Source organism: Aotus nancymaae, unplaced genomic scaffold (assembly GCF_030222135.1).
Source record: "Aotus nancymaae isolate 86718 unplaced genomic scaffold, 86718_ANA_hifiasm-v0.15.2.pri h1tg000010l, whole genome shotgun sequence".
NCBI lineage: Eukaryota > Metazoa > Chordata > Mammalia > Primates > Aotidae > Aotus > Aotus nancymaae.
In genome coordinates this window covers 59,848,178-59,872,719 of record NW_026988421.1, presented here as the reverse complement: position 1 = coordinate 59,872,719, position 24,542 = coordinate 59,848,178, and the positions used below count along the sequence as shown (strand labels likewise).

Here is a 24,542-nt window from a genome sequence, read left to right as displayed (position 1 = left end):
CAAACATCGAACTGGGAAGGAAGAAGTGTTTATTATTATTATTATTATTATTATTATTATGGCTGGGAGCCAAGCGACAATTTGTCTAAATGACCAAGCTCGCCTAACAAAGAGAAGCTCTGCCTTATATAGGCTTACACTTTAGATATTACACATGAAAGAATCTTAGGTTTACAGCCTTAGAAATTACAAGCGAAAGGGTCTTGTGTTTATAGTTTTAGAAATCACATATAAAAGGGTCTTGGGTCTACAGCTTTAGAAATCATATATGGAAGGGAGTGGGGTGGGGTTTTGATCTTGTTTAAGTGAAAACAATGTCTTCTGGAGAGATTCCCCCATGCCATGCCTGCTATTTACAGGAAGGTGATTCAGGAGGCTCCAGTCGGCCAGCCTTTTTTTCTACTGAAATGCAGTGTGGAAGTCAAGGGGGAGGTGATCCTATATGCCTTGGTCTCCTTCCTCACCACCCCCTTTGAGACCCTCACTACTCTATAATATTAGTGAAAGGTCTCATTCATTCTCATTTTCCAGATCCTCTGAAGAAACTGATTGATAATGATTCATATAATATACTTGTGATGCCATTTTTTGGCTAACTACAGTAGTAATGAATTCCCTAATCATCTGAAGGAACAGGGGAAGTAAACAAGGGAGTAACAAACAAACGCCTGTTATTACTATGACACTTATGATGAGAGTCTTGAATCATCCTAAGGATGAGAACCAACCTCCAAACAAAGACTCAGGGTTAAATCCGTGCCATACCACATGTGCCAGTTTGGTCATGTCTCGTACAATATCCTCCACTGCTTGACCCTGGTCGTCTGTGTGTAGGCAGCAGTTGGTTAGATTGAATTTTCCACAGACTCCTCCTTTAGCTGCCAGCAAATAATCTAGGGCTAGCCAGTTCTAATAAATCACATTTCTCATTTGAGTTTCTTGGTAGGCCAAAAGGGACAGAGATTTGCTTGTTTCATTAGTGAGTATTTCCAAAACAGCCTGCAACCGGATGATCCTGTTGAGCATGTAAATATGAGTCTGGTATCCCCATGAGCCATCCTCCGCCCATGTGGTTGGCCCATAATACTCAATAATTCTCTCTGGTGGCCGCTTATCATCTGTCCATTCTCCTATCTTTAGGTTTCTTTTCTTTTTTTTTTTTTTTGAGACAGAGTTTCGCTCTTGTTACCCAGGCTGGAGTACAATGGCGCAATCTTGGCTCACCGCAACCTCCACCTCCTGGGTTCAGGCAATTCTCCTGCCTCAGCCTCCTGAGTAGCTGGGATTACAGGCACGCGCCACCATGCCCAGCTAATTTTTTGTATTTTTAGTAGAGACGGGGTTTCACCGTGTTGACCAGGATGGTCTCGATCTCTTGACCTCGTGATCCACCCGCCTCGGCCTCCCTAAGTGCTGGGATTACAGACGTGAGCCACCGCACCCGGCCCTCTTTAGGTTTCTTTTCTCCCTAGCAGGGTAGACTGGATACCCTAACAGCTCATGTGTCTTAACAGAAAATAGGAAAAAAGAAGTCTTAATGATGCCTATGACACAGCTATCTGTCCATCTTTCAGGCAGCTGTATGTATGCCCTGTGTCCACATATCCAGTACAACCCAGGCGGGGCTGTCCAGTCTCTCCAGTACCCAGGATGATCCCAAGCATCCTGTAGTTTTGGAAATTTTAGGAGGGGGTTTTTTTCTTTATAGTTTGAGCTCCACCAGGTTACAGTGTCTACGGTTTCATTATGCAATTGCTGCCCTAAGAAGCTAAGCTTCCCTACTGGAATAGTGAAGCCTGTTACTTCTCTGACCAAACAGTATTGTCCAATAATTGAAACCTTTAAAACCCAGAAACTGTTGATTTGAACCCTTTGAACTGAGGTCAGGTCATGGACAGGGTCAGAGGGTAATAACTCACGGGCTTCCTTTGGCCACCTGTCACCCATAGTCGTCCCTCCACATACGTAGCAAGAAGTGACATTGAGGGAATGGGCCACATTTTCAGCAAGTTGGAGCAACAAGTTCTTTGTCTTTTTTGGAAGTTCTGGTATTGGCTCATTTAATATATCATAAAAGTGCTGGCACACTGGCTGGGCTGAGTGTTTCTTGATTTTTCCCAGAATCTGGATGCTGACTCCACGGTCACGTCCTTTTCCATCAATTCCTAGCACTATACTCTCCCCTTTTTCCCATTTGTGTTCTTGGGGGTTTGTGATTATTCTACTGGGTTACAATGTCCTGAGACGCAGGGGACATTACCCCACGGAATGGTATCCCTCCCTTTTACAAGGCGAACAGGATCATTTTTATCATTTTTCCAAGTGGCCCAGGTGACACATGACCAATAGGGGCAGTCATAGCACCAGTAGGTTTTTTGGTAGAGGTATTTATGCTCTTTTGCATAACTTTGTTCCCATCCGAGGGAACCACAGCACCCCCCCACCGGAAGGATAGGCATTGATGGCTGCACAGGCATCAAACCTTAGGGTGACCTGCTTTGGGCTTCCCTTCTCCTCTGTTTTAGCTATTAGTTTAGTAGGGCTATTCCATTGCCCTGTTAGGAGTCTAATTTCAAAAGTCGTATGTTTAGGGGGCTCTGATGGGTCGTAGCATACATCGGGTTGTCCATCCCCTGGATTACACACCTTATATTGAGTACCATTATATAAACTGGTTCCCTTTTGTGTCCCTGTGCACTCATAATAACTGTAGGACAAAAGAACGGCAGTAACTTTATGTCCTGCCTTAGTAATCTGGTGTACACACTGAGAGCATTCTTCAAAATTAGTTAAGGTCCCTACTGTTCAAGTCCAAATATTTAGAAGAACAAGTCCCGCAATGCATTTCCTCACGCTTCGGCCATACGTGGACCAGCCAGCTTCCCAGATGTGGCTGGAGCAGGGCTTGTTGTCCTTTTTAAGGTGATTTTGCAGTCGTTGTCTGGGTTTGATGTAGCTTCCCAAGTTTCAGCTGCTGTTGGTTTCACACGGCTGTGGTGGATCCAGGCTGGGATTCCCTCTACCTTTATGGCTGTGGGGGTGGTCAGGATCATGGTCTGGGGTCTTTTCCACTGTGGCTTCAGAGGGGCTGCACTCCAGTCCTTTATCAACACGTGATCACCTGGTGAGAAAGGGTGAACTGGGGAGAATAAGCTTACAGGACATCTTTGATTTACCCAGGTTGAAATATCCTGAGTGATTTTCCCTAGAGCTTGTAACTAGCATCCTAAGTCAATCTCTCCCCACTTCCGAGGAGTTCCTGGGAGTGCCCAGAGTATGGGAGGGGGCCTATGATATAAGACTTCATAGGGGGAATATCCTGTCCTCCTAGAGGGAGTGCATCTAATTTTGAATACACCAAGGGAAGTGGCTGCACCCACTTTAATCTTGTTTCCTGACACATTTTCCCTAAGCTATTTTTGATGGTCTGGTTCATTCTTTCCACTTTTCTGGAACTCTGAGGTTGGTAGGCAGCGTGTAGTTTCCAAGTAATACCCAAGGCCGTTGCTGTTTTCCGGACCAAATCCACCACAAATGCTGGTCCGTTGTCTGATGCAATGCGCAGTGGCAGTCCAAACCTAGGGATGAGATCTCGAAGCAGCACATGGGTTACTTCATGGGCCTTTTCAGTCCTAGTTGGGAAGGCCTCTACCCACCCAGAGTATGTGCACACCAGGGCTAACAAATACTTATGTCCCCTACACTTGGGCATTTCAGTAAAATCTACCTGGAGATCTTCAAATGGAGCTGTTCTGTAAGCTTGAATGCCAGGGGGAATAGTTGGACTTTGCCTCACGTTGTGCTGTTGACATGTAATGCATCGCTGCGCCACAGTTTTGGTCAAGGCTAAGTGTGAGATATAAAAGTACCGGCCTAACAACCTCTCTAGTGAATCTTGACCTAAATGAGTGGTTTCATGTACGGCTTGTACAACCACTGCCCCTAATAGCCACGGTACTGCTATTCTTCCATCTGGCAGCCGGATCCATCCTTCTTTAATCAGTTGCCCCCTCTCTGTCTGGAGAAAGTCTTTTTCCCCTTAGAGTAAGTAGGCACCAAGTTGGGTATCTGGGGAATCAGAGGGGCTTTAACTGCTGCTCGGTAGGGAGCAGATGCTGCCTTACCTGCTGCTGAATCAACTCGGGAATTTCCCAGGGCCACAGAGGTGTGGACCTGCTGATGTCCTTGACAATGCATGACTGCCACCCTCCGGGGCTTCCAGACTGCTTCTAGCAACTGCAAAATTTCATGTTGATACTCTCTCTACAGCTCACGGCTTCTCGGTTTACAAATACCTGGTTAGCTATTTCCAATAACTGTGAAGTATTCATGCCCACAAATCCTGCCTGTTTCTGCAATTTTCGTCTAATGTCTTCTGCACACTGACTGACTAATGTCATATTTATCATGTGTTAGTTTTTCGGGCTCTCAGGATCAAAAGGAGTATATGTGTGGTAAGCTTCACACAGCCTTTCATAAAATTGTGTGGGGCTTTCCTCTTTTCTTTGAATAACCTCAGAGATTTTATTAATGTTTGTAACTTTCTAGGCCCCCTTTTTCAATCCTTCCAGCAAGGCTTCTCTGTACTGGATTAGCCTCTGCATGCCCTCCAGGGTGTTCGGATCCCACTGGGGGTCAGTTCCCGGTAACTGGACCCTGACATACTCTTGGGGGTTCTGGTAATCTGCAGGAACATGCTCTTCCAGTCAATTAGAAGCGGCTTGGAGTATTCTCCGCCTTTCGTCCGTGTTAAAAAGATGCATAAGCAGCTGATGGCAATCAGCCCAAATGGGGTTATGAGTCTGAATAATAGTTTGCAGTAGATCAATGAGAGCCTGGGGTTTCTCAGTATAAGACGGGTTGTTATTTTTCCAAATGATAAGATCAGCTGAGGTGAACGGCAGGTACGTGAAAACACGCTTTTCTACCATGTGGCCATCCTCATCCACTTCTGTGTACTTTTGCTCTCTTAAAGGCATCTGCACCTCTGCCTTGGATCGCACATGGGCTGCCAGAGGGGGAGTTCCTTCTAGGAAGCAGGTAGCAATGGGAGGAGTTTTTCTGCACTCTCTTTTATCTACTCTGGGTGGTTTAGGGGTGTACAACTCTGGTAGGGGTGCTGAGGCTTCTGGCCCAGGGGCAGGGAGTCCCCGAGGAGGAGGGGGCATTATTGGCAAAAACTCTTCAGCTGCTGAATCTGCCAGAACCTTGGGAGTCATTTCTGCCACTGAATCTGCCTGGACCTTGGGAGTCCGAGTCTCTGCCGCTAAGTCTGCCTGGATCTTGGGAGTCCGCATCTCTCGGTGGAGTTGAGGGGGGTGGTTTCTAGCAGTTTGTCCCTTGGCCACTAAAACAGATGCTGTCCTCTTAACCACCTCAGGGGGTTTAAAACTAACTGCAATCACGAGTCTATGTACAGAAATTGATCAAAGTGTTCTGGCTCGCCACATATAACCTCATGCCTTACTTGGGAGACAAGAGACCTGTCTAGGGTCCTCTCTGAGGGCCAACCTACCCCAAATGCTGGCCAATCTACCTGACATAAAGTCCTTAATTTCTCTGGTGTCATAGCTACTCTATAATTTCCACTAAATCCCTTCTTGAAATTTTTCAGCATTGTCTTGCTATGAGCGTGACCCATGCCTACATGCCAAAAAAACAATTCTCACAGTTAAGAGAGTGTTACTCCACCCACAGCAGTTCCCACCCAGCAGGATGCAGTACACACTCTGATTCATTTGCTTCAATCCCTTTCACAACGCCTAAATAGCAAAGGCTCCTCCACTTAGCCTTATGTGGCCGTCTCTAATTCCAATCAGCCCTACAAATTGCTTGAAGTATGAGGCCTCCCCTCTAATGGGCCATTATACTCCCATCTTTCACGGCCAGTGAGTCCAGTTGGACTCCTACATGCGCGCTCGCGCACGCACGCGCACACACACACACGTACGTTCCAAGTACCTGTTCCTTCTCGGTGTTCAGCCGCTGGTTGGATCCACACTGTGGGGGCTTTCCTGCTCTGCTCTGGTGAGGCTTTCCACCAGGCAAATACCTGCCTGGGAGCGCTCTCAGGAACTGTGTTGCCCCAGTGGGTGAGAACCCCCCTCAGGGATGCTCCGAAGGGCTAGGCAAACCGCCTGACAGGCTTTTCCAGCCATCTGCCAACCGAAACTCGTTTCCCGTTCAGGGAATCAAATGAAGCAGGAGCGGCTGTGAGAAACAGACCTCTGAAACATCAAACTGGGAAGGAAGAAGTGTCTATTATTATTATTATTGTTATTATTATTACGACTGGGAGCGAAGCGACAATTTGTCTAAGTGACCAAGCTCACCTAACGAAGAGAAGCTCTGTCTTTATATAGGCTTACGCTTTAGATATTACATATGAAAGAATCTTAGGTTTACAGCCTTAGAAATTACAAGTGAAAGGGTCTTGGTTTTATAGTTTTAGAAATCACATATGAAAGGTCTTGGGTTTATAGCTTTAGAATTCACATATGAAAGGTTCTTGGGTTTATAGCTTTAGAAATCACATATGAAAGGGAGTGAGGTGGGGTTTTGATCTTAAGTAAAACAATGTCTTCTGGAGAGATTCCCCCACACCATGCCTGCTATTTACAGGAAGGTGATTTAGGAGGCACCAGTCAGCCAGCCTTTTCTTCTATTGAAATGCAGTGTGGAAGTCAAGGGGAAGGTGATCCTAGATGTCTGGGTCTCCTTCCTCAGATACATGGAATCTCCTCTTTCCTCAGCTTAGGACTCAGCTAGTTTTCACTGTCTTCTAAAATTCTTGGTTTATTTATTTATTTATTTTTTTGGAGCCACGGTCTTGCTGTGTCACCCATGAAGGAACACAGTGGCGCAATCACAGCTTATTGTAGCTTCAACCACCCGGGTTCAAGTGATTCTCCCCACTGTGTCTCCCGACAGGTGCATGCCACCATGCTTGGCTCATTTTTAAAGGAATTATTTGTAGAGACAAGGTCTCACTATGTTGCCCAGGCTGGTCTCAAACTCCTGGGTTAAAGTGATCCCCCCACCTTGGCATCTACAAGTGCTGGGATTACAGGTGTGAACTACCTTGCCTGGACTATCTTTAAGGTTTACATAAATAGTTCATGTTCTTTTCATGTCTTTTGCATATGTTTATCTTAGCATGTAGTAACAATCTTTATCTCACTTGTTTTTCCATAGGCCATAAACTCATTGAGGGCTAGGACACTTGTTTTATTCTCTCTCTCCCAGGTGCTTGGAGCACAAGAAGTATACAATACAAGTGTTTAATATAAGTGATTGCTTCTTTGTTTCTTGGATTTTGGTGCCTTTGACTTTAAGGCCATTGCTCTCTTTACAGCCATTGCTATTAATTTGTTATTGCTGAACCAACCAGGCAGTCTTACCCCTCTTTTCATCCTGTCATTTTCTGCTACTTCCTCTTACCCCTCTTTTCATCCTATCATTTTCTGCTACTTCCTTTGAGGATTGTTCTGGAGAGACCTTGACTTTCTGGAACCACTGTGAGAGATAAATCTTTTACACATGTACTTCTTTCTTCATAATTAAGATTTATGGGAATGTTTTTATATAAACAAATGATGATTCTAAGTATTTTTTCATGGTTTTTTTTTTTTTTTTTTTTTTGAGGAACAGCGTGTGTCATATCTTGTTTTCCTTTTTGGTTTTTGTATGTTTCTGCAAAATAATTTTTAAAAAGCTATCCAAAAAGTGAGGGATTAGTGTAATGAACTTCCATGTACTGGAAGCTTCAGGAGTAATCAACCCCATAGTACCTGAAGGTAAGTACTTCATATATCATTAGAGTTATGTAGGTTCCTAGAGGCTATCTAGGGCTAACCTCCCACTCCAAAATGCAAGCTAGTAATCTAGATACAATTTGAATTTCTTTATAGATAGGAATTTCATACTCTCTGGTTCAGTCTGTTTCATTATTGGACAGCTGCATTTGTAAATTAAGCTAAACTGTGCTTCTGAAGAAACCCTGATTGAGACTTTTAGTTCATTGAAGACAATGATTATAGCTTTCTTATTAAGCTGAAAGAATGTTAATTTTAAATGGCATCTTTTAAAAAACATGCACTAAACTGACAAACACATCTTGAGGACTAGGGGAAACATACTCACTTTCCTCATTGATTTGTCAATTGACGGCTCCTGGTAGTAGGGCCAATATTTTAAGTTAATTTCTGATTTAACTTGAATATATTTTAACCGAGTAAGCATCTTTTATATCTGCTGATATTTAGTTAGCAGTCCACAAATAGAAACCTTGTCAGTCATGGTTTACTGCCTTCTAGTTCTCTACTCACCATATCTAATAGACGTTTTATTTATGAGATCTTTAAAAAATTTGTTTTCTATTCAGAAGTTGCTAATTCAGATTATTTCCTTAATTCCCCCCCTTTTTTTTCCCCCTTGAGACAGGGTCTGGCTCTGTCGCCCAGACTGGAGTGCAGTGGCATGATCTCGGCTCACTGCAACCTCTGTCTCCCAGGTTCAAGTGATTCTCCTGCCTCAGCCTCCCAAGTAGCTGGGATTACAGACATGCGCTACCACACCCAGATAATTTTTGTATTTTTAGTAGAGATGGGGTTTCACTGTGTTGGCCAGGCTGGTCTCAAAACTCCTGACCTCAAGTGATCCACCCTCCTTGGCCTCCCAAAGTGCTGGTATTACAGGCGTGAGCCAGTGTGCCTGGCCTGTTTCCTTAATTTAAAAATCACTTCACGGCAGCATATACATTGTAATATATGTGTCAATTATGATTTTATTGTTAAAATCGAGCAGCCCAGGTTATTTAAATGATTTCTTCCTCTTTTTTTGTTTTTGTTTTTAACTTGGACTCTTTTATTAGTAATAGATTTGAATAGAAGGTACATTCTGAGAGAATCTTTATAAACCCTTAACTTCTTCCCAAAAGTGTTCAGATCACTTAATATTCTGAGTTGATTATGCCCTATAATGTATTTATCTGTGTTTTACCACAATGAGAATTACCTATGGAACATATTTGTTAGATAATTCAAAATAACTGGTTATATGTAATGTGTGTTTAAGCATTTCTTTAGCTTGTTTGTATAAAATGAAGAATGTATTTTGTTTTTACTGGAAGTTCAAAACTAGAATGTAATATCTTTCTTCTTTATTTCTGTAGAGCAGGTTGTTGCCTTGGATGCCCAAAATATCGTAGCTGTTTCATGTGGAGAAGCTCATACATTAGCATTAAACGACAAAGGTCAGGTGTATGCTTGGGGTCTCGATTCAGATGGACAGCTTGGCCTGTTAGGATCAGAGGAATGCATCAGAGTACCCAGGTAACAAAGGTGACCAGAAAGAGATCCTTAACAATCTTTTATAATAAATTTGTTAATCTAAATCGTTCTGCTTATCTTTAGGCATGTAAGAGTTGACATCTCATTATTTCTCCCCTTTGAATCCTTTGATAAGAAATTGGTTCTTGTTATAATTTTGGTTAAGCTATTGATTGGTTTGCTATTTTTTTTTTTTTTTTTTTTTTTTTTTGAGACGGAGTTTCGCTCTTGATACTCAGGCTGGAGCGCAATGGCGCGATCTCGGCTCACTGCAATCTCCGCCTCCTGGGTTCAGGCAATTCTCCTGCCTCAGCCTCCTGAGTAGCTGGGATTACAGGCACGCGCCACCGTGCCCAGCTAATTTTTTGTATTAGTAGAGACGGGGTTTCACCATGTTGACCAAGATGGTCTCGATCTCTTGACCTCGTGATCCACCCGCCTCGGCCTCCCAAAGTGCTGGGATTACAGGCTTGAGCCACCGCGCCCGGCCTGGTTTGCTATTTTTATATATACCCTATATTTTCTCTATAGTCAGTAGAATTTATGTTTGTTAAAAAAAAAAAGGGACAGGGAATACTTGCTTCGTTATAAATTATTAGTGAGTTAGACTAATTTAAACTACTAAATCTACTATCTTGAGTATTCCTGTTATTGAAATAGTTATTAAATATTGGTTTGTTGCATATTTTCACTAACTTGTTTTTTTCAGTCTTTATTGTTTTTGTTGAATATATAAGTCCAACATGCTTACTTTAAAAAGAATTTAGTCACTTTCCACTTTTTACATAGCAGTAACCACAATTTAGTTAATTAATCATATAATCATTTCACAATTAGAAAATAAGCAGTGTCTCATCAGTGTTTTAGTCTTACAGATTTATATAGGGCATAATCATGTTTATTGTTTTTTGTTTTTGTTTTTGTTTTGAGACCGAGTCTCGCACTGTGCCCGGGCTGGAGTGCAATGGCATGATCTCGGCTCACCACAACCTCCGCCTCCCGGGTTCAAGTGATTCTACTGCCTCAGCTTCCTGAGTAGCTGGGATTACAGGTGCATGCCACCACACCTGGCTAATTTTTTGTATTTTTAGTAGAGATGGGGGTTTCGCTGGGTTGGCCAGGCTGGTCTCAAACTCCTGACCTTGTGGTCTGCCTGCCTTGGTCTCCCAAAGTGCTGGGATTACAGGTGTGAGTCACTGCTCCTGGCCAATCATTGTTTTAATATTAAAAACTGTAGCAGTATGTATATTTTACATAGGCAAAAATAAATAGATTTAAAGAAAAGCATTCAGTTTCTTTTAGATACATAAATAATATATTAACTCATATTTAGTTTTAATATTTATATAAATTCTGACCTCTTAAAACTCTTTTGTTCTTTTTCCTAGTAATAGTTGTAGGAATAAAATAATGCTACAGGAAACCAAGTATTCTTAAGTTAATTTTAGATTTACTGCAGATGACATTTTTCTACACATCTTTATGCATTTTGTTTTGTTTTTTTTTTGTTGTTGTTTTTTAATTTTATTTTTTTGAGATGGGAGTTTTACTCTTGTTGCCCAGGCTGGAGTGCAGTGGCGCAATTTTGGCTCACTGCAGCCTTTGCCTCCCAGGGTCAAGTGATTCTCCTGCCTCAGCCTCCCTAGTAGCTGGTATTACAGGCATACACCACCACACCTGGCTAATTTTGTATTTTTAGTAGAGACCGGGTTTCACCATGTTGGCCAGACTGGTCTTGAACTCCCAAACTCAGGTAATCTACCCGCCTTGGCCTCCCAAAGTGCTGGGATTATAGGCATGAGCCACCGCGCCCGGCTCATTCTGTTTTTAACATTGATAAATTTTGTTTTGGTTTAAGAATGAGGATGTAACTACTGGAACAAGAAAATGGAGCATAGGAACTCTTAATTTGACATTTTATATCCTGTTAATAATGAACTATCTGTTGAGACTTCTATTTTCTTTATTGAACATATAACCAAATTCTTCAAAACTCCCCAAACAATTTGCTTACCCTTTGTTTCTTCTGCACTCATAAATAACACACACAATTCCCAGTGTCCTTTGATTTCTCTTAATGATGGAACTTTTGGGAGAAAAATATTTTTTTTCTTAAAACATTCATAAAAATATAGTGACCTCACATTTGACCTTCCCTCTACTCCTTTTATTTCTTCTCACAAGTAATTCTTACAGAACAGAATTTTAAATTTAAGAGTTTTTTTTAAATTGTGTTTTTAGGATGAAAAGATATTTGCATATTAGATCTTGTAAGTCAGTATTCTCAAAACCATGATTCATGGCAAAACTTTCTAGTTTCCTTTATTTTTACTTTACCATTCTGATGATTCTCATGCTTAAATTTTTGTTGCTGTTCACTTTTAAGGGATTTTAGTCAGTAGTACATAGGTAAATAATAAATGGAAAGAAAGTTAATTATAAGGAGAGAATTTTATTATATAAAAAATTTATTTGAGGGCTGTCCAATAATAACAATGAACCTGGATTGGGACCTGAAAGAGAATTTACTTGAGTTCTTTGGTTTAAACATCTTTATTTTTGTATGTGCTCAACATTTGTATTAACTTTAAACTGTGTGTTAAGGTATTTCTGCTCTTCATCCATCTCAATTTTTCAAAATTTTATGGCTTGATCTGATTTGTTGTAACATATACATAGGTTTTACTGATATTATCAGGTTTTAAAGGGCCATTCAGTATTTCAGTGGAAATGTATTTTTATAAAAGGAGGAGTGCCAAGTAAGTTTTAGTTTTAATTTCAGTACCAAATCATTTTTTAGATGTAAGGCTTTTTCTAGGTGGCTCAGAGATGTCAGCCAGCTTTGTAAATTTTACATATGGTATCTATACACTGATTTCTAAAAATTGGTGTTTATAGATTTTATTTATTTACTTATTTGTTTGAAACAGGGTCTCACTATGTCACCCAGGTTGGAGTGCAGTGGCATGCTTACACTCACTGCAGCCTCAGCCTCCTGGGCTCAAGTGATCTTCCCACCACAGCCTCCCTAGCAGCTGGGACTACAGGCATGCACCACTATGGCCTGGCCAATTTTTTTTTTTTTTTTTAAATAAAGATGGGGTTTCACCATGATGGCCAGGCTGGTCTTGAATTCCTGACCTCAGGTGATCCACCCACCTTGGCCTCCCAAAGTGTCACTGCGCCTGGCCTGCCTGGCCAATTTTTATATTTTTGGTAGAGACGGAGTTTTCCCATGTTGCTGCCCAGGCTGGTCTCAAATTCCTGGACTCAAGGGATTCACTGTCTTTGGCTTCCTAAAATGTTGGAATTACACGCGTGAGCCCCTGTGTCTTATCTAGTGTTTATAGATTTTCATAAGAGTAATCAGAAAAGACCAGGTGCAGTGGTTCACGCCTGTAATCCCAGCACTTTGGGAGGCTGAGGCAGGTGAATCACAAGGTCAGGAGTTCAAGACCAGCCTGGCCAGTATGGTGAAACCCCATCTCTACTAAAAATACAAAAAATTAGCCGAGTGTGGTGGCGGGCACCTGTAATCCAGCTACTCAGGAGGCTGAGGCAGAGAATTGCTTGAACCTGGGAAGCGGAGGTTGCAGTGAGCCGAGATGGCGCCACTGCAGTCCAGCCTGGGCTACAGAGCAAGACTCCATCTCAAAAAGAAACTCCATCTCAAAAAAAAAAGAGTAATCAGAAAAGATTCACATGAGATTATACTTTTGTGACAAAATCCATTTTTTATGCCAATGAATGGATAATATTGAAGAATGTGAAATTGATAATTGGATATAGCTGAAACTAATTAGTTTGTTAATGAATTCTTTCCTACTTCTAAGTTTGTTTTGTTTTGAAGTCACTACTTTGGGAAAGAGCAAGTATTTTAAATAGTGATAGTGTCTGTAGACCTGCATTTCTGGCTAGATTTTAATGTAGAGTATGTATTATACCTTTTTATTTTAAAAAAATTACCCAAATTTTATTATCTTAGTTTAATGTAAGTGGAAATACATAACTTTGCTCACAGACTTCAGAAAAATAATTGGCAGTAAAGATGTAGTTTATCCTTTAAAAGTTCTGCTTCTTAGACATATGCACTAAAAAAATCACGGCAAGATAGTATAAGATTATTATTTTTGTGAGTACAGCTATTTCTGGACTATACAAACTGACTAAAGATGTTTAAATTATTAGCTGGGTCAAAAATTTATTTATTTATTTTCTTTTTTCTTTTTTTTTTACCTGAAATGGAGTCTCGCTCTGTTGCTAGGCTGGAGTGCAGTGGTGCAGTCTTGGCTCACTGCAACCTCCGCCTCCTGAGCTCAAGTGATTCTGCTGCCTCAGCCTCCAGAATAGCTGGGACTACAGGCACGCACCACCACACCCAGCTAATTTTTGTAGTTTTTAGTAGAGACAGGGTTTCACCATGTTGGTCAGGATGGTCTTGATCTCTTAACCTCATGATCTACCTGCCTCGGCTTCCCAAGGTGCTGGGATTTACAGGTGTGAGCCACCATGCCAGGCCAAAAATACAATTTATTTTCTTGTTTTTCATTTGAAAATATGTTACAATTTCTGCCTAATATTAGCATATCAAATTTTAGAGCACTGTAGATTAAAAAGAAAAAGAGTACTTTTTAATGGTACAGACTAGATCAGTTGTTTAAATTTTTCATTTTAAAAAAAAAAACTCCCCTAATGTGAGATAAATTTTTGAAAGTTGAAATGAGTTGGTGTTAAGATTTTTCTTAAATAACTAGGAAACTTGTTGCTTAACTGAAAAATAGAAAATTGTTAATTCTGTTTAATTGGCAAAATATTTAATGCTTTAGTTCCTCAAATGTTTGATTACATAATATAAACTTTTTACTAATTATTAACATTAGTAGTTGGAATTTTGTCTTCAGAAACGTAACTAGCAGTGCCTGGTTTCTGCCTGTATTGCTGCTACACATTAAGTTGGACAAATAGAAGAATACAATAGTATACATATTGCATAACTAATATGCTTTAGCAGTGTCCCAAAGGAAGGGTGTATAAATCTTATTTCCAAGTTTATTAACTTTTACGAATTTCAAATTGCTTTCAAAATTTATTCAAGAAATGGTTCAGTTATTTACAATGAATCATTTTAGTGCTATCACAGTCATTTAGAATATTTCACATACTCTAAACTTTAGAGAGTTATTTTAAATTTGTAAGCAGTATAAAATGTTTGCTATAGAGGTCTGATTTCTGATTTTTTAAAATAGATTTGATTAATTAGGAGTCTTTATGTTTTGTATGCATGCATACGTATGTATATTTTTTTAATTTACGAAATGTATTCTGGCTTCTTTTGCTTTTCAGTTTAGTATATTTGAATCTTCAAAAACCAAAAACGATTAAACACATTATCTTTTTTACGTGACAAAGGGGATTACTTTTGATGAGTTCTAAAACATTTATTTATTTTCTTATTATCTCTTTAGGAAAAATGGAACATGGGAAGCTTTATTTTACCATTCACAGTATTTTTTTTTTTTTAACTTCTGAAAGTTAAAACAATATTGCCCCAATCTTCAGGGTATTAATACATTTATATGAACATGGAAAGGGATAGTTTTTTCTTTGACACAGTAATGAGACAGAAGAATGTATTTCCTGGTCTCTGTAGTAGATAATGGCAAAACATATTAGCATTTATGTGTATTCACAAGCCTTAGGTTAGTATTTTGGAAAGGAGAGTAACTGAGTATAAATTGCTATGCAAATTTAGAAGTTTTTTTGCAAATTTTATGACTAATTAATACTAAAACCTCCAAGACCTTACAAATTTATTTATCCTTAAACAGTATATTCATTACATACTATTAATTAGGCACTATAGTAGGTGCTAGGGATTATCATGGGTAAAAGACACATAGTCTGCCTTCACAGAATTTATTGTTTAGCAGAAGAGACAAATATTAAATGAATATGTACACTAATAGTTAGTACCGATAAATACTATGAAGGAAAAAACAGAGTACTATGAGAATGTAGTATTTTGACATGTTTCATTTGCAAAATTGTACTTGATACTCGGAATGGTGTTTTTTTTTTTTTTTTTTTTTCCTAAAATACTTAATATGCTGAACAGGTCAATGTATCGTCTGCCTAGTATACATAAGCAATAACAGTAAATGTTTAGTAATTTGAGCACAGTTGTGTATGTTCATGTATTTTTTATTCCTTACTCTTTTTGCATTGCCAGTGTTTGATTTTGCTATTTCAGAGAAATGGCATTTTGTTAAGTTTGAAAATTTGAAGGTACATTGCATCCTGCTAATTTGTTGGATTCTGCTAAATTGTAGCAATACAACTCTCAAGTTTTGTAGTTAAGAGCATAAATCCACTAAATAAAAATATTTTTAATACAATAATATGGAATTAGAGTAACTCTCCTTTTTCCTGCTCAAAATTTGATTTGCTGAAGCTGCCTCCCGAAAATCATGTGTGTTGACTCTCTGGTCAGAATTTGCTCCGGACTCTCTTATGGCAGAATCAGGTCAGGTGACAGTATCAGGTAAAAGGAAGTAGAAATATAGTGTACCTCCCCATCCCTGCTTTTTTTCTTTTCTTTTCTTTTCTTTTTTTTTTTTTTTTTGAGATAGGGTCTCACTCTGTTGCCCAGGCTGGAGTGCAACGGTGTGATCTTGGCTCACTACAGCCTCTGCCTCTCGCGTTCAGGTGATTCTCCTGTCTCAGCTTCCTGAGTAGCTGGGACTACAGGTGTGTGCCACCATACCTGGCTAATTTTTTTTTTCTGTTTCTATTTTTAGTAGAGACAGGGTTTCACCAGGTTGGCCAGGCTGGTTTCAAACTCCTGACTGATCTCAAGCGATCCACCTACCTTGGCCTCCAAAAATGCTGGAATTACAGTAAACTACCTGTAATCCATGTCCAGGCTCCCCCTTTTTTTTTCTTGAAAACATTCATTTAGGAAAAACAGTGGCATGACCGGGTAAAGGGAAAGATCCTAAGGAGATGCTGGGATGGTTGATGTACATGCAAAGTTAATTGACTTTTGTAATGTTTTAAAAATGAGCCTTTAAAATTGCATTTTAGTAAAATAAAACTCAGGAGAGGAGGGGAAGAAATTATGAAAGTGTAAGGACAAAGTATAAGAGAGAAGAAAATAAGACTTAACATATTAGTAGTGATTGTTATAAATTTGAATTGAGTAAATTTCTCTAGTAAAAAAATTAAATGTCCCTGATTTAGACATAGAGCAAAAGGATAGCTTGTAAGGAATAGGTTTCATAATTTGTGAGTTGGTAGAACATGATAAAAAGCCCTATTGGTTTTTAAGAAACCTGATAAAGGAGAACATACGTTAAATTAGGCAAAACAACAATTTTAGACAAATTAGATAATGTACATTTGCTTTCCAAATGTATTGCCAAGTTTCTAACTGTAAGCTGATGATTTAAAAAAAACTTTTTTATAATGAAAGAGAATGTCTGAATTATGAGAGCACTCTGAGGAGTACTTGGTATGAGCATAGTTCACTTTGCTTCAGTATTCCAAGGTGTTTTCTTATCATCCCTTTTAATTTTTTTTTTTGTATCTAGCTCTTATTTACTGATTTTAGCATAAATTTTTGGTATGCTAAAATTGGGCTTGTATGAAAAAACTAGTGTGACTTATGTGCATATAGTAGGCCATCTATAAGTAATAAATAGCATTCAGGATCAATTTGTTAAATGGAATTAACTGATCTTGATCTGTCTTCTTCTTTTCTAGAAATATTAAAAGTTTGTCAGATATCCAGATTGTACAGGTTGCTTGTGGTTACTATCATTCACTTGCACTTTCTAAAGGTAAGCATTCGTTTTTATTTTATTTCCCTTCAGTTTTATTACTTGGTACTTTTTTTAATTGTGCATATAGTTCTCCAACTTTGCTCATCTTTCTCCAAGATTGTCCTGGTTCTTGATCCTTTTCATTTCCATATAACTTTTAGAATTAGGTCATTAGTCTGTACACACACACACACACACACACACACACACACCCCCCTGGGATTTTTAGTGGGATTTCATTGTCTCTATAAATCAATTCAAGGAAAATCTTTACAATATTGAACATTTCAGTTCCAGAACATGGTATATTCATCCATTTAAGTCTCCCTTTGATTTTTCACATTAGCGTTTTGTTTTACCTGGACAGGTCTTATACACCTTTGATTAGACTTTCCCCTAGATATTTGGTTTTTTGTTGTTGTGAATGGTGTCATTTTTTGTTTATTATATAGACATGAAATTGATTTTTGTGTCTGTTTATTAACCAGTTAAAAACTTTTCATAACTGCAACTGGGGAAGATTGCTTCCCCAATCTCATTTAATCTCACAGATGAACTTTCTATGAATAGAAACAGAGAAGGCCAAACATATTTATTAGTTTTGTTTGCATTCCTCTCTTACTGATTTAACTTATTAGTATCCTAGCTAAGGACTGGAACATGGGTTAGTAAAGAATCTGCCTTATGTATGTTTTTTACCATTAAAAGAAATAGGTTCCAGTTGCTCCATTGTTACTATTATTTAGTGAAGCCTACTACAAATAAACACTAAGCTAGAACCATGGGGAAGCACAGGTAAATAAAGAGACAGGTTTAGGGATCATACAGTCTAGTGAAAGAGACAGCTATCCAAGTAAATAACTGTAGTTTGAGGCAGAAAAAAATATGTACTATTTCAGACAAGGTAAAGGTACAATGCTGTGACAATGATATAATTGTTTCTAATTGATATAATGGGTAACAATAAGGAGGGGATTAGTATTTGATGCAGGCTTTAAAGATTTATTTTCTTATTAATAATTGGAGAAATGTTGAGAAGGACTAGGAGAAATGTCGAGTGGCTAAGGGATTGTGCTAGTGTAAAGATATAGAGTTAAGAAAGTGGTGTATTTGAATATTGGCATGTAGTTTTATGTGGGTGTTGTGAGGGAGATATACTCATACTTTAGGCTGAAATAAAAAGAGAAATCTGTTATAAAGGGCCGTAAATGTCATATTAAGGTATTTGGACTTCTGTAGGCAGTTAGGAACATGGAATCTCTGAGTGTTCTTTGTTGTTTTGCCAACTCCTCTTTTGATATTTTGGTAGGTGGATCTAATATAAATATAAACTCAAAAGGTTTTATTGAGGACAGTTTTTCATATTGACCTATTTTTTTTTTGCCTTACTCAGCTTTATGCTGTAGGCAAAATCTTATTCATTTGCTAAACATTTTTTAGAGCCCTTAGTATGAGCTAGGCATACTACAGTATATAGTGATAAGCAATGCACTACTTACTAGCCCTCATGATACAGTCATACAAATAATGACATAATTACATAGTATGGTAAGGGCTATAAAGAAAAACTTCGGGGTATTTAGAACATACGATGGGGTACTAGACCTAATCTAGGAGATCAGGGAAGGAAGGCTCCTGCTGGAAGAGAGTTGAAATGAACTGGACAAAGATGAGGGGAAGGTTTAGGTAGAAAGAACGGCAAGTGTGTGAGAAGTGGCCTTTGGAGAATATAAAGGAAGGCAACTATGGCTAGAGTATAGTGAGTGAGGGAAGAAACTGATATGAGATTGGAAACATAGGTAGATCATACAGCACCTTATAGGCCTTGTTTAAAGTGTTTATCCCAAGAGCAACAAGAAAGCACTGAAACATATTTTTTGGGGTGAGCAATATTATCAAATCTGCATTTTTACAATATGCGTGTATACAAATGTCTATTTATATGTGCATAGAACATTTCTTGAATGACTTACCAGTAATTGGTAAGAGTGATTGTCTCTTGGAAGAGGAACCAGGATTCTGATTTTTTTGGAAGGAAGCTTGCTTTTAATTGTGTGCTGTTTTGTAATTTCAATTTTAAAAAAGTTAGTTACTAGTGTATCAGTTATTTAGTACCAGTTGTTAGTTTAATAAAAGGATGTCTAAAGTTTCAAAATAGGATGGCAGTATGGGAGCAAAAGTGACAGGCAGGGAAAACTATCTTAAGAATCAGGTAAGATGGTGAGAAAGGATCTATTTGCCATATTTTTCTTTAGAAAGAAAACTGTATATATAACTGGTGATATATAATAGACTGGATATGTGTGAGATAAAAAACAAAAGGAGTATTAAGGAAGACTCCCTAAGTTTGTAATTTTTGCTACTGAGTCAGTTATGATGTTATTTACCGAAATGGGGAACACTGAAAAGAGGTCCAGGGAAGTAGGATGGGGTGATGAATTCAGTCTGTGACATCCTAAGTTAGAAGTTCCTTTGAAATATCCAAGTATAGATGTCAGGTAAACAATGGCTTATGTGGGTTTTTTTGCTCAGGAGACGTTTGGGCTAGTGATAAAATTTTGAATGTGATCAACATAGAGTTACTAAAGTTTTGAACTTGAATGAGTGCCTCTTGGGAGAACAAAAATGATACTCAAGGAATATTAACAGGAGACTGTTGAGCATAAGAAAATGAGATTACTCCTTGTTAAGTGACTCACCTGTTCATCTGTGTAGTCAGTCAAAGTTAAAAGTGTGCTAATACTGAATGTTCTTCTAGGTAGTAGTATATTTTCACATAAGAAATAAGCATAATTGCTAAAAAGAATATGTATATTCTTTTGATAATATGAAGAATGTCCCAAAATAATATTCTTTATATGAAATTTGAAATGAAATGATTTTCAAATTAAATTTTTTGCATGTGAGAAAAATGGTTAATTTTTCTGTTACTGTTTTACAGCAAGTGAAGTCTTCTGTTGGGGACAGAATAAATATGGCCAATTGGGTTTAGGTACTGACTGTAAAAAGCAAACCTCACCACAGCTGATTAAGTCTTTGCTTGGAATCCCTTTCATGCAAGTTGCAGCAGGAGGAGCCCATAGTTTTGTACTCACCCTTTCTGGAGCTATCTTTGGATGGGGACGCAACAAGTTTGGTCAGCTAGGTCTTAATGATGAAAATGGTAGGTTCTCATGTATAGTTTACATGTACTTTTTAAAAGAGGTGATCTTTTGAGATAGATCAGTGATTCTTAGTGTAAGAGAGAAATGTATCCCAAACTTCCCTGGTATAGAGGTGGGGATGAGATGTTATTTAAAAATTTCATTTGGGGAATACAGCAGGAAGACAAAAATACCCTTTTTTCATTAAAAAACTATAAAAAGTATATCTGGACAAAATCTTCAGTATTGGATGTTCATCTTCAAATTGTTGATCAATCCATTTATTGGCCACTGTTAGTGGAAAGAAGCTATAAAATTATTCTGGGGAAGTAACATGAAGTGTTAATCTTTGAGTTTTTCAAGGAAATATTTAAATGATTTGGGTTAAATTTTTGGTTGGGCTTCACTTTTAACATTGATGCGAAAGTCTTACAAATAAATGTATTTTGAAGTTGAAGAAAATTATAACTGAAACAAGTTGGGATCTTGGAACTTATTTTTCATAATTACATTGAGTTGAATGCCAGTATTTGATTTACAAAAGCTAATTTCTTATAGTTCGATATAATTGTAATGACTGAAATGGACAAAAGTGAGTTGTTGATCCAGTAAGAACTAGTAATGGTAAGCAAACAATACTTTCAGAAATAATTAATACCTTGTTTTGCATAAGAAAAATATGTCCTATTAGGATATCATTATCTTTTCTGCTACAAAACAGCCACAAGTACAGTTTTTCTTTTTCAAGCTCTTAAGTAGGATCTTGTCTGTATAAGTTTCATGAAGTGAATATAAAGAATGATGTGTATATGTGGAAAATTAGAAGCAGTTAAACAATTTTGAAATTCCTTAATTGCTGAGTTCTGTGCAGATTGTCACATGGACTATTTAGCACTTAACTCTTTAAGTCTTTTTTATCACAATAGTGTGGCTAGGCCTGGGAGTCTGATTTAGTAAGCTTATAGTACAAAATCATTGAAATATAGTTAAAATTATTTAGTTACAGCTATCTACTGAGCTTGGGAAGCTGTAGAGGATATACATTTAGACGAGTTTTAATTTTTAAAATAATGCTAACATCTCTTTTTGGAATTTTCAGATAGGTATGTTCCTAATTTACTAAAGTCACTAAGATCTCAGAAAATAGTTTATATTTGTTGTGGAGAAGATCATACTGCTGCACTAACCAAGGTATTGTACTTTTAAAACTTCTTTATTATTACTCATAGTTCTTTCATAATTAACGAATGTTCTCATATTTTCTCAAGTTTTAACTTGAGTGTTATTGGTGTTTCAGACATAATTTATCTGGGAAAATTAGATTATTCTTGAAAATAATTTACCTTATTTTTCAACTGTTGTATGTTATAAAATGTGAATTCTGATATACTATTATATGTGATAGTATATATTGCTGAATTTCTCAGCTTTATATAACATACTGCTTAAATCATACTTTGAATAAAATGATTCCATTTTAGTTCATTAGTTTTGTCATGCTAGATATGTATCAAGCCCATTTGTATTGTGTAGCTCAGCCTAATTGGAATTTAGTTTCCTTTTGGCTTTGAATATTTCATATAAGCAATACAGGAGACTGAATCTCTCTGTTATTCATTGGCCAAGTACTGTGCAAGCAGTTATAGCAAGCTTTCATCACAGTCTTATCAATGGCTTTAACTCTGATCTCTCATTGTCTTGGGTATGTGCCAATTGAGTATCAGTACTGTTTAGTTCTCTAGTGACTAGAAGTTAGATGAAAATGAAAGCATTCAACTAACCTTTACCAGAGAATTGAAGTTAGCTGGGTATGTGGTGGCAGGCACCTATAATCCCAGCTACTTGGGAGGCTGAGGCAGGAGCATCGCTTGAACCTGGGAGGCGGAGTTTGCAGTGAGCCGAGATGACACCACTGGGAGACAGAGTGAGACCTTGCTTGAAAAAAAAAAAATTAACTTCTAATCAGGCTTGAAAATGCCACACTCTTATTTTTACTTGGGAATTTTAGCAGGGCAAGAATTCTTCGTCATTGTCAAATATAGTGAACTCAAAGCACTTTAAAAAATATAATGATTAATTATGAAAGTTAAAGTATTTTGTATTACTTGCCTTTTAGTAAGGAAGGATTATTCTACCTGCCAATCTTATTATTAGGTTGGTGCAAAAGTAATTTCATTTTTTTTGCCATTAATGGTAAAAACTGCAATTACTTTTGCACCAACCTAATACCATATTTTATTGATTTTGGCATTCACAATACAAATGTAATCACTGAATTCTTATTTATTCCTGTTGGCAAGTTTTAAATTTTACTCATCATGTTTTGTTATTGGTATTTGGAAGAAAGAAGGCTATGTAAAAATAATAGCAAAAATATTTTTTATCAAAATATAAAAAATATTTGTGTGTGGTATCATTCCAAAACTAATTTTATGGCAGAAAGACTAACAATGTTACTGCTTTTCAAATTCAGCCTTTCAGATAATCATTCATCGTAATGTTCTAAGATAAGTAACTTTTTATGTCTATTTAGTTTTAAGAAATGCTAATTCTATTAATCTTGTGTATTCCTCTCTCAGAAGACAGTAGCTAGTGATATTTGTTCATTGGAAGTTTGGGTGTACATTATTTTTAACAAAATTACATAGTTGTAAATATCCCCAAAGTAAAATATTTTATTTTCCCTTGATTTAAGTTACATGTTCCATATCCATATGTCTTGCTTTTCTAGAAGAATTTCTTGGAAATAGTAAATAGATTAAGATTGCTTTATGAAGCAGTTTTCTGTACAAAACCTACACTAGGAAAATTGCATTAGGAAAGATTTTAAAATCAACGTTTAAAAACAGAATAAATGGAAAGACATGCCATGTTTATAGATATGAGGATACTTCCATGAAGATGTCATATTTTTTATAAGTTCTTTGCAAATGTATTATGTAAATCACATACAAATATACATTGATTTAGTAGTCCCACTTTTAGGAGACTACCCCAAAGATGTGAAATTATGAATGCACAAGACCATTTATTGTGGCATTTTAATAGCAAAAGACTAGAAGAAATCCAAATGTCCATGAGTTAAATAAATTGTGGTACATCACTGTAATGAAGTACAGTGAAGTGTAAAACAGGAGGAGGAAGATTTCTATTTTATGTTGTGGAATGATTTCTAGGATATATTGCTGAGTGAAAAGAGCAAGGTATACGGAACAACTGTCTTTTTGTAAGAAAGGGAACGAAATATGAACATATATCATATACCTTGTTTGTTTGTTTTGGAGATGGTCTCACTCTGTCATCCAGGCTGGAGTGCACTGGTGCAATCTTGGCTCACTGCAACCTGTTCCAAGGTTCCAACCTGCCTCCCAGTTCCAAGCGATTCTCAGGCCTCAGCCTCCCAAGTAGCTGGGATTATAGGCGTGCACCATCACACCCAGCTATTTTTTGTAGAGACAGGGTTTCACCATGTTGGCCAGGCTGGTCTTGAACTCCTGACCTCAAGTGATCCGCCCGCCTTGGCCTCCCAAAGTGCTGGGATTACAGGTGTGAGCCACCATGTCTGGCTATATGTTTTTAAAAATACAATAAATTTAAAATTAATGGCTAGAACAAATGTGCCTTGCCTTACAGTTTTTGACTTTGGACTCTAGAAACTATTACATGTAATTGAGAAGGAAAATCATGACTGGGTGTGGTGGCTCACGCCTGTAATCCCAGCACTTTGGGAGGGGCCAAGGCGGGCAAATCACAAGTCAGGCGTTCAAGACCAGCCTGGCCCACATGATGAAACCCGGTCTCTACTAAAAATACAAAAAATTAGTCAGGTGTGGTGGCAGGTGCCTGTAATCCTAGCTACTTGGGAGGCTGAGGCAAGAGAATCGTTTGAACCCTGGAGGCAGAGTTTGCAGTGAGCTGTAATCGCACCACTGTACTCCAGCCTGGGCAATAGAGCGAGACTCCATCTCTGAAAAAAAAAGTAAAATCATATATATATGTAAGTTATGTAAATATTAGTCCTTAAATTGAAAACTAACAAGTTAGTGGCACAATTACACCAGAAAGAATTATTTTAGGTAATTTTAAATTACAGCATTTTGCAGTACATCACTAGGGAGAAATACACTAAGGATAAACTGAATCCACAAAGAAATCTTAAACTGCATTCTTTTTTTCTTTCTTTTTTTTTTATTTGAGACGGAGTCTTGCTCTGTCGCCCAGGCTGGAGTACAATAGACCACGGCAACCTC

The 24,542-nt window shown here is 37.9% G+C and overlaps 1 protein-coding gene across 3 annotated transcripts in view; it reads left to right on the top strand.

Annotated features, from left to right (window-relative positions):
- HERC4 (HECT and RLD domain containing E3 ubiquitin protein ligase 4) overlaps nucleotides 1–24,542 on the top strand; it is a 150,474-nt gene that overhangs the window by 28,079 nt on the left and 97,853 nt on the right. For all 3 annotated transcript variants that reach the window (XM_012451401.2, XM_012451400.3, XM_064374175.1), the window contains 4 exons: nucleotides 9,173–9,332; nucleotides 17,091–17,167; nucleotides 20,091–20,312; nucleotides 21,392–21,483. In XM_012451401.2, the coding sequence (XP_012306824.2) occupies nucleotides 9,173–9,332; nucleotides 17,091–17,167; nucleotides 20,091–20,312; nucleotides 21,392–21,483 (551 nt within the window). The remainder of the gene's footprint in view (nucleotides 1–9,172; nucleotides 9,333–17,090; nucleotides 17,168–20,090; nucleotides 20,313–21,391; nucleotides 21,484–24,542) is intronic.